Raw genomic sequence first — 10,264 nt, 5'->3', positions numbered from 1 at the left:
GAGCGGCCGAGGAGCGGATTCCCTGGCGCGCCCCCAGGACCTTCCCGGGAGGGACCCCGGACCTCGGCTCGCTCACCGCGGGGACAGACAACGACCTGCTGGCCTTGCGGATAAAGGTATGAATTAAATATCAGGGAAGGGGCAGCTGATAAGTCGTGCAGAGACGTCTGACGCGCAGCACGGTCCCGGTGGGCTTGCAAGCAGCCGGCCAGGGAGAAGCCGGACACAGAGGGGGAGGGATCGATCCCCGGCCGATAGAGCGGCCGATGAGAAGGGGTCTCACTGAGCTGATAGAGCAGCCCGCTAGCGACTCTGGGGGTGAGTCGAGTGAACCCTTGTTTTGCTGCTATTTTGTGTGAATGCTAAGTCCGGACACGTTGAGTCATTGAGCATGATCAGTGAGTGAGTGAGTGAGTGAGACGCACCAGAGGTGCGGAGCGATTGTGGAGCTCTATCCGCGTTTCCGACCTCGGGCGACTGAGGCGGCCGGAGAAAGGCGAAGCGACTGAAGTCAGTGTGGGGCAAACCCGAGTGTGAACGAGGGGCGTTATGTTTGAGTGTGAAGTGGTTAACATTTGTTCCAACCGTGGACAGACAAAATTGATGGAGTCTCTCCTCAGCAGTGGTTTGAGCTTGATCCTTGGGAATTGATTGACCCAGTGAATTATTGGCTAGGAAGAGGGGATAAACGGGTCTATCTAGGAAGAATATACAGAACTTCTGCAGGGAGATTGGTGGCCTTGGACTGGGAATAACCTGGAGTACAGACCCTAAGTATTCCAGGGGAGGTGAATGGGATAGCCTGTTCTTGTGGGAGACTTAAAGCTGTCAGAGAATCAGGACATTGGCATCTGGCATGGATATTATTACAGTGTAGAGATTGTGAAAAACGTTGGTATTGTTACTCTAATAACCAGTAGGGCATATGCCCCCCGTGTAAACTGAAATATTATCTTAATCAGGTTAATGTTGAACCTAAAACTCTGAAAGTTGTATATACAAAATCACATTGTGTGCCTGCAAATTGGGGCTGTGTGTGGGAAGATAATTGGGAAGTGACTCTGAAATTGTGCGAGGAAAAGTTTGGGCGAAAACGGGACGGAATAAGGAGGAGGAGATAATGGGTATTGAACAAAGCAAAGAGATCCCCAAAGCGAGTCCGCTAGGTTGTATTATTGCACATTGGAAAAATATTGCTGGCCGTGGGGGAACTGAGAACAAGAGAGATCTTATTAGATTTTGCAGAGATTGGTGGCCACTCTATAAATTGGATGAGGGAGCGAGGTGGCCACCTAGCGGAACTTTGGATTATAACACGCTATTGCAACTCATGCTATTTCTCAGGAGAGAAGGCAAGTGGACGGAGGTGTCATATGCCGATATGTTTTTCTCTCTCCGAAATCACCCCGAGTGGCAGAGGGATTGTGGGATCAGGGCTCCATCTGACCCTCTGGTGTTAGCCCTGGAGAAAGAGAATAAGACTAAGAGAAGAGGGCTTAAACGGTGTTGTTCAGCATGTAGCATAGGGCAAAGATGTACAAAATCAGACAAGGTTTACCAAACTGTGGCCCAGGAACAAGACCTGGTAGATGATTTGCTTAAGCCTCGCCACATAAGACAAGAAAGGGATGAGGAGGAGGATGCAGACTCAGAGGGTGCAGACACTTTGCCGATTGCACACCGGACTAGACAACAGACACACATATTACAGGCACCTCTGCGTGAGGCAGTGGGATCAGAGGGAGGAGTGGTATTAGTTAAAGTTCCCTTCTCCACAATTGATTTGGAAGCATGGGAAAAGATTGCTAAAAACTATCGCAGTGATCCAGTTAACACAGCCAAACGTCTGCGATATATAATAAAACAACACAATCCAGATTGGAGCGATATGCAATTATTATTGGATGCACTGACTGAGACAGAAAAACAATTAATCATAAAAACGGCAGGGGATCTGGCAGAGGATTATTATAAAACCCAACAGCTGGATGTGAAAGATTATTTCCCACTCCAAAACCCACAGTGGGATCCAAACAGAACAGCAGAATTGAAAAAATTGGAAAGCTATCAGGAGTGGATCGCAAAAGGGATGGAAAGAGCCATTCCCAAAACGATAAATTGGTCAGCCTTATATGCAATCAAACAGGGGCCCTCTGAGTCGCCATCTGAATTCCTTGAGAAATTAAGAGATGCTATGCGTCGTCACACATCGCTGGACCCTGGGTCTGAAGTAGGGATACAGCAGCTAGTTAATCTATTCCTAGGGCAGTCTACAGGTGACATAAGGCGTAAACTTCAAAAGCTTCGAGGAACAGATGGGAGGAACTTAGAGACTTTGTTAGATGAGGCGTGGAGAGTCTTTAGTAACCGGGAAGAAGGATATAAACAAGGAATGAGGAAGCTTGTAGCTGTTGTAAGTGAGAGAGAGAAGGGAAAATGTGGGCAGAGACCACCTAGGCAAGGCCCGTCCCGGCTGGGCAGAGACCAGTGTGCGATCTGTAAGAAATATGGTCACTGGAAAAATCAATGCCCAGAACAAAGGCGGGGTGGCTTTCGGGACAAGGGAAACCGAGAGAAAGGAAAGGTGACTGCATATGTGGAAGAAGACTGAAGAGGACCGGTAGATCTCACCCCAGAAGATCCACTGGTTATAAAATTAGAACTGGGGGAAAAAGGGAAAGAAGTAGAATTCCTGGTTGACACAGGAGCAACATATTCAGCCTTAAATAAGACTTTGGCACCTGTGGGGAAGAATTATGTTACAGTGATAGGAGCAACTGGCCAACCTGAAAAAGCATATTTTTGTAAACCATTAAAGTATAAGCTTGGAAAGCAATGGGGCATTCATAAATTCCTATATCTGCCCAGCTCCCCGAGACACCTTTTGGGGAGAGACTTGCTAGAACAATTACAAGTAGCCATTAAATTTAAAAATGGGGAGGTCACTCTGGAGGTAAATGATGAACAATATATAGAGGCATTAAGTTTAATGTTGACAACTGTTCAGACAGAGGGGGAAATTAGCGAAGAAATAATGAATCAAGTGTTTCCTGGAGTATGGGCCTCCAATGTACCAGGGAGAGCGAAAAATGCACTTCCTATAGTAATCAAACTTAAGGAAGGGAAACAACCCGTTAGAATTAAACAGTACCCCCTGAAAAAGGAAGATAGGGAAGGAATTAGTCCCGTAATTGAAAACTTTTTGCAATTAGGGCTGTTAAAGGAGTGCCAGTCTGAGTTCAACACTCCCATTTTGCCAGTCCGGAAACATGATGGATCATACCGGATAGTACAGGATTTAAGGGCTGTTAACAAAATAACTGAGGACCTCTATCCTGTGGTAGCAAATCCATACACTCTGTTAACATGCCTGACACCTGAGCTAACTTGGTTTACTGTTTTAGACTTGAAAGATGCCTTCTTTTGCCTCCCTATCCATGAGGACAGCCAGAAAATTTTTGCATTTGAATGGGAAAACCCCAAAAGCGGGCGCAAATCCCAGCTCACATGGTCAGTTCTACCTCAAGGTTTCAAGAACTCTCCCACTCTGTTTGGGGAGCAACTTGCCAAAGATTTGGAATCCTGGGAGGCTCCCCCGGAAGAGGGAAAGTTACTGCAGTACGTGGACGACATCCTCATAGCTACCCGAACGAAAGAGGCATGTGTAGCCTGGACAGTAAGTCTTCTAAATTTCCTGGGACTACAGGGGTACAGGGTATCAAAGAAAAAGGCCCAGGTTGTGAAGCAAAAGGTAATCTACCTGGGTTATGAAATCAGTGCGGGACAGCGGACCCTAGGGCAAGATCGCAAAGAAGCGATATGCCAAACCCCGAGGCCTCAAACGGTAAAGGAACTGCGGACATTCTTAGGAATGACGGGATGGTGTAGGCTCTGGATACACAGCTATGGGTTGCTCGTGAAACCTCTGTATGCACTCATTACAAATGGGAACAGAAACCTCCAGTGGACAAAAGAGGCCACGCAAGCCTTTCATCAGCTGAAGAATGCTCTAATGTCAGCCCCGGCTCTTGGACTCCCGAATGTAAGTAAACCGTTTTTCCTGTTCTCCCATGAAAAGCAGGGAATCGCCCTGGGGATACTGGCCCAGGACCTGGGTCCATACCGGAGAGCAGTTGCTTACTTTTCCAAGCAACTAGACACAACAGCCAAGGGATGGCCGGGATGCCTCAGAGCTGTTGCAGCCGTGGTGCTGAATATTCAAGAGGCACGCAAATTCACTCTGGGCCAGAAAATGACCGTATTTGTGTCTCACACAGTGTCTGCAGTCTTGGAAGTAAAGGGCGGGCACTGGCTTTCCCCACAAAGGTTCCTGAAATATCAAGCCATCATGGTAGAACAAGACGATGTAGAGATAGTTGTAACTAACATTATCAACCCAGCTTCTTTCCTCAGTGGGAATCAAGGGGAGCCAGTACACCACGACTGCCTGGAGACCATCGAAGCCTCCTACTCCAGCCGCCCGGATCTGAAGGACACCCCTTTGGATGATGCAGAAACCTGGTTCACTGATGGGAGCAGCTACGTCATCAGTGGAAAGCGACATGCTGGGTATGCAGTTACCACCTGCAGAAAGGTAATAGAATCTGGACCCTTACCAACAGATACCTCTGCACAAAAGGCTGAGATAATCGCTCTAACCCGTGCTCTAGAGATCGCGAAAGGAAGGAAAGTAAACATTTATACAGACTCAAGATATGCATTTGGGGTTGTACACGCACACGGAGCCATTTGGAAAGAAAGGGGACTGTTAAACTCACAAGGGAAAAACATCAAGCATTCTCAGGAAATATTGCGGCTACTGGAAGCAGTCCAGCTACCTGAGCAGGTAGCAATTATGCACATCAAGGCACACCAGAAGGTGAGCTCTGAATTGGAGGAAGGAAACGAGCTGGCGGACAGAGAGGCAAAAGAAGCAGCAAAAGGTGAGATAACGATCGAGGGAGCCTTAATTCCTGATGGACAGGTCTCCCTGGAAGGTAAGCCAGTATATACCAGAAAAGATAGAAAATTAATTCAGGATCAAGGAGGAAAGTATAACCAAGAGGGATGGGCTATTACTGCAGGTGGGATAATAGTCATCCCTTCTCATTTGTTATGGTCTCTAGTAAGGGAGGAACACCAGAAAACACACTGGGGAATAGAAGCCCTGTATAACTATCTAATTGAAAAGATTACTGCCAGGAATTTATATTCTACTGTCATTCAGGTAACCCGGCAGTGTGATATTTGCCTCCAGACCAAACCCAAAAATACTCCCAAACCAAAACTAGGTCAAATTGGAAAAGGCCACGGGCCTGGACAACAGTGGCAAATTGACTTTTCAGAACTCCCAAGAAAAGGGGGGTATCGATACTTGCTGGTTTTAACAGATACATTTTCAGGGTGGCCAGAGGCTTTTCCCACCAGAACTGCCAAAGCCCGGGAGGTAACCAAAGTATTACTACAAGAGGTAATACCACGCTTTGGAGTTCCAGCCACAATATCTTCAGATAGGGGGCCACACTTTATTTCAAAAATAGTACAACAAATCAGTCGTCACCTGGGCATAGACTGGGAGCTCCATACCCCTTATCGCCCCCAATCAAGTGGCCAAGTGGAAAAAATGAACCATTTAATAAAACAGCAAATTGTTAGGCTGGGACAAGAAGCTAATTTACCCTGGCCACAATCTCTCCCACTGGCATTGCTGCGGATCCGAACCAAGCCTAGAGCTAAAGAAAAATTAAGTCCCTTTGAAATGCTTTACGGAAGACCATATGGTGTGCAAAAGGGATTGTCCACCCAAGTAGGGGAGGAGAGGCTGACTGCCTATATGATAGCCTTGAGCAAACAGCTCAAAGCAATTGAGAAACATGTGGCTGGAACTCGGAGCAGAGGGCTGGATGGGCCAGTGCATGACATACAGCCTGGAGATTATGTGTATGTTAAGTCTCTTGCAGAAAAAACTTTGGAGCCACAGTGGGAAGGACCGTTCCAGGTGCTTCTCACCACCTTCACTGCAGTTAAAATCAAGGAACAGAGCGCCTGGATTCACCATTCTCGAGTGAAGAAGGCTCCAGAAACTCCTTGGAAAGTAACCCCGGGTGACAATGAACTGAAATTAAAACTTACTCGGGCATAATGAATACATTGTGGTTGAGAATATTCCATAATTTAGCATACAGGAATCCAATCAGTAGAATTGTTTTGTTTGTTTTGCCTGTAGTTATAAGTGTAACCCAAGAATTGGAAAGCGTCTCTAACCAGAAAAATGCTGAATGGCCTTGGTCCCAGGCTTTCATTCAGTATACTGGATCCATGGGAAATTATTCCGACATAAAGGATTTAAACCTATCAACCGTGGTTATGCATGAAAACCAGATATATGAAAGGCGAGAATGGCAGAAACAAAAGCTGTGGACCCTTCAAGGGACTATAGGGGAGGTAGTCAGAGTAGGATGCCGAATGATTAACGGGACTAACTATGAAAAGGCAATTCAAATTAGTGTCTCGACTTCTCCTGCAGATTATCACCGGGAAATTTGTGATCGTCTAAGTAAATCGGACTGTTGGTATAATTTTACGTTAGTACAGACGGTGAATGTGATCTGCCTTTGGGGTCGTGGTAACAAAGGGCTCACATTTAAATTTAAAATAACAACTACACCTATTGCAACAACCAAATCAACTGTAACCCAAGCTCAGACCACACCACCTAAAATTGAACACAAAATTTATGAAATTGGCCCATATGTAATAAGGAATACGGGGCAACAACAACTGTTATTTAATCCAGAGTGGTCTCTTAAGCGTATTGAAGTACTAATGCAAACAAACATTTCTGAGATTCAGCCAGCCTGTTCCTCTTTTCTAAGAACATCATCCGAGGGCTGGACAACATGGTTACAAAAGCAAGTACACTTCAGAGGCAGAATGAGAAGAGATTTAACTGGAATATTAGGAACAGGATTGGGGGTCTTAAATGGAATCGATTCAGAAATATTAATGAACAAATTAGCCACTGCCACAAATGATTTGGTAAAACTAAGACAACCCCTGCAATCCTCTTTATTAGCACTAGGAACTAGCCAATGGGAAATTTCCAAAATACTACCAAAGTGGAAAGAAGCTGAGGACCAGGACCATAAGCTAATAATAAACGCACTAAATATAGCCCAAAACAATGTGTCGTTAGCCCTCAGCTGCATACAGGCACAATTATGGATACAATCAATTGTTGCTCTAGTAGTAAGAGAGGGAAATGAAGGTACTTTTCCAATTGAAATTCGGAAGATTGTCTGGGACAATGCAAGCAACCTAGAAAGAAAACTTCAGTCTTGGTGGACTCTGGTAAATTTTACCTATGACCCTACCACCGAAATAGCTACTACTTTTGTACTGACTATACGCAATGCCACAATTTATAATATCCACCCTATTATTGCATTAGGATTAAATCATGAAAAAACAGTGCTCTACCCCTCAGAACATAGAGCATGGGCCCGGATAATGAATGAAAAGTGGCAAACTGTGAATTTGGAATCGTGTGTTACCCGGGAACAACAGGGGTTCATCTGTGAGACTAACATGATCGATGCACAAGATATATGCCTAGACACTGAGCAAAACATTTGCCACTTTGAGATTCATCCAGATACTAGTCAAAAGACTATGCTTGTATATATTGGCCTAGGCTGTGTATGTTTAAGAACTGCATGTGTTTCTGTAGAAATAGATGATAACAATGTAACCTTGACTACTAGGAACTATTCCAATTTTTGTATTTGTAATTTTGTTAGGATTGTAGGGTGTGATTTTTCATATTTAGCACCGGTTACATCCCACCAGTTGATAAGATCCAATTACACAATGTACCATCAGTTATCACCAGCACCCATTGGAATGAACCTTACATTAGTAAGACAACTAATGAACCACCAAGACCTGACAGAAATCCTGAAAGAGATTCAAGAAAAGGGGCAAAAGACTCTGGTTACTGTCTATCATGATGTAAAAGAGATAAGCAAAGTATTACAAAGAGTAAACCAAGATACAAATCACCACTGGTGGGATGCACTCTTTGGATGGTCGCCGACTGCAACTGGGATTTTGAACACACTTTGCCACCCCATCATTGTCATACTGACATTAGTAGGCATAAGCCTGGTGCTATCAAGTGCAATGCTTGTTTGGAATTGGAGAATGTTAAAACGGATAGCGGCACTGACTTCCCTAGCAGCAGCCTATGGTAATGCAATGAGGGATACGTATCGAGATGGGCAGGCAGCGCAGGTGGACTGGGAAAGGAAAAAGCGTCAGTATTGCTAAGTAAAAGAATTTACTGATTTTCTAGAAAAGGGGGGACTGAGACAGAGAAAATAAAGCAAGGGTGCCTGGCAAGAGCACACGATATTAACAGAGAACTCTTCTTTAAAAGCACCAGTCTGTCACATATTAGTTTCAAGTCCCCCAGCAGATCAATCTTCTCTCTGGCCCCAGTGGACCTCTAAATTCCTCCTTTAGGGCTCGGGTCACCGTCATGCCCACCTGGTACTGATTATCTACGCATTCTTTGGGCCCCAAAACGGAAACATGATATAGGAGATGGCCAAAGGAACAACAGAGCATGCGCAAGGAGACAAGTTGAAAAGTTCAACTCAGAGGATGACTATGTGCTTCATCCCCAAAGACCCCCGACGACCACCGAAGTGATCAATAAGGAGCAGTGCGCAGCCTCAAATAGGCGTGGAACTAATTTTAATACGAAGCGGGGACAGGCGGGGTTAGGAAATAAATATGTATTAGGCGTATCATGTAACCCTAGTTTGTAGAGATAAAAAGGGAGAAACAAAGCTCCCAGGTGTGCATGTCTTTGAGGAGTTATCCCCATGCACCTCAGCGCTGAATAAATTCATACCTACTCTCATAACCACTCTGTGAGTTATAGAGTCTTCTCTCCGCACATCACACGTCCAAAATTCCTCCTCTTAGGGATAAACCAGCACAAGGGAATAAGAAATGCCATCAAACAAAGCATTCGTCAACAGCAGTGCTCCCAAGGGTTTTTAAAAATGAAACAGGGAAATGAAATTCAGGAGTAACTGCTGATTTTCTGATGGGAATACTGCATTATTGTTGGATTTGCCTTTATCTTACACATCCCATTTCAAATGAAAGCTGCTGTTGTGTTCACATGTTTCCTACATCTCCATATTCAGTGTTGCTATCCTTAGCTGTTCTTCTTAGGTTTCCAGATATCCTTATAAACACCCTAGGAAAGGGATCTCAAACTGGAGGGAAATATATATATATATATATATTTAAGTATCAATCAAAAGGATTTCAGTATAACCAAATGAGTAACAAAAATGTTTCAAGTTTATGAGAGGTTTGTTGGGGTTTGGGTTTGGTTTTTTGGGGGGTGGGGGTTTTTTTGGTTTTTTTTTTTTGGTTGGTTGGTTGGTTGGTTTTTTGCTACTGATAATGATCCTGTTCTGTGACAAGAATAGCAACCAAGTTTAGATCAAGGTAATTAAATTAATTTTGTAATCACAACTGGTAACAGAAGGAGGGATGGTAGTGCAGTATTCGTGGTTTTAGCCTGGAAATAGCTCCAGATAGATGATCTCAGTTGTGCCACCTCCCCGTCTCCCACCCACCAGCTCTGGCCCTGTTTTCCCCACGTTTTTGAGCCCTCCGGGACACACGCCTTGCGTTTCTTCGGGCGCACATTCAAAGCACGCGGTGGAGTTACTTCTTGTGCAGCTGACCCGTGTATGCGGATCCCGGATTTTCGGGATCCTTCCTTTCCCCTCCTTCCACCGGCAGAGGGAAGCAGACAGATGCGTTAGAGCCGCAGCGCTTCTCCGCCTCCTCCCGGCCGCGCTCCTTTGCAAGCCCAGCCAACACTCGGGTGCCAAGGGCCTCCTGGGCTTTCTGGATGCGCCTTCCCAGCTGCTCCCTCAGCTGGGGGAAGGAGGATGCCCTTCCACAGCCTCCTCTGTCTGGGGACTACGTGGTAACCCCAGAACTCCCCAAATTGCGTACATGAAGGATTTCTGAAACTCTGTCCCGGGTATGTAAAGTAGGTAAATCAAGGAAGTGTTTGGCATCTTCCTCTCTTTCTTCTCCTGCCTTTGGCATCTTCTCTTCCTTCTCCTCCCTTTGATCTCTTGCTTCTTGCTTGTCTCTCCCATCTCAGTGATATCAGGAGTGCATTATCTCAGGCTTGAATAACAGCAATCAAGGACGGAAGGGACAAAAA

At 45.3% G+C, this 10,264-nt stretch overlaps 1 protein-coding gene across 1 annotated transcript; it reads left to right on the top strand.

Annotated features, from left to right (window-relative positions):
- The first annotated feature begins 7 nt into the window (after positions 1–7).
- LOC120762994 (uncharacterized) lies at positions 8–8,601 on the top strand. Its single transcript, XM_040085966.1, has 3 exons — positions 8–116; positions 5,951–7,350; positions 8,524–8,601. Exons 2-3 carry the CDS (start codon positions 6,142–6,144, stop codon positions 8,599–8,601), a joined length of 1,287 nt encoding a protein of 428 aa, XP_039941900.1. The 5' UTR covers positions 8–116; positions 5,951–6,141.
- The last annotated feature ends 1,663 nt before the right edge of the window (positions 8,602–10,264 follow it).

Source organism: Hirundo rustica, chromosome 25 (genome assembly GCF_015227805.2).
Source record: "Hirundo rustica isolate bHirRus1 chromosome 25, bHirRus1.pri.v3, whole genome shotgun sequence".
Classification (NCBI taxonomy): Eukaryota; Metazoa; Chordata; class Aves; order Passeriformes; family Hirundinidae; genus Hirundo; species Hirundo rustica.
This window is presented reverse-complemented; position numbering and strand designations above follow the sequence as displayed.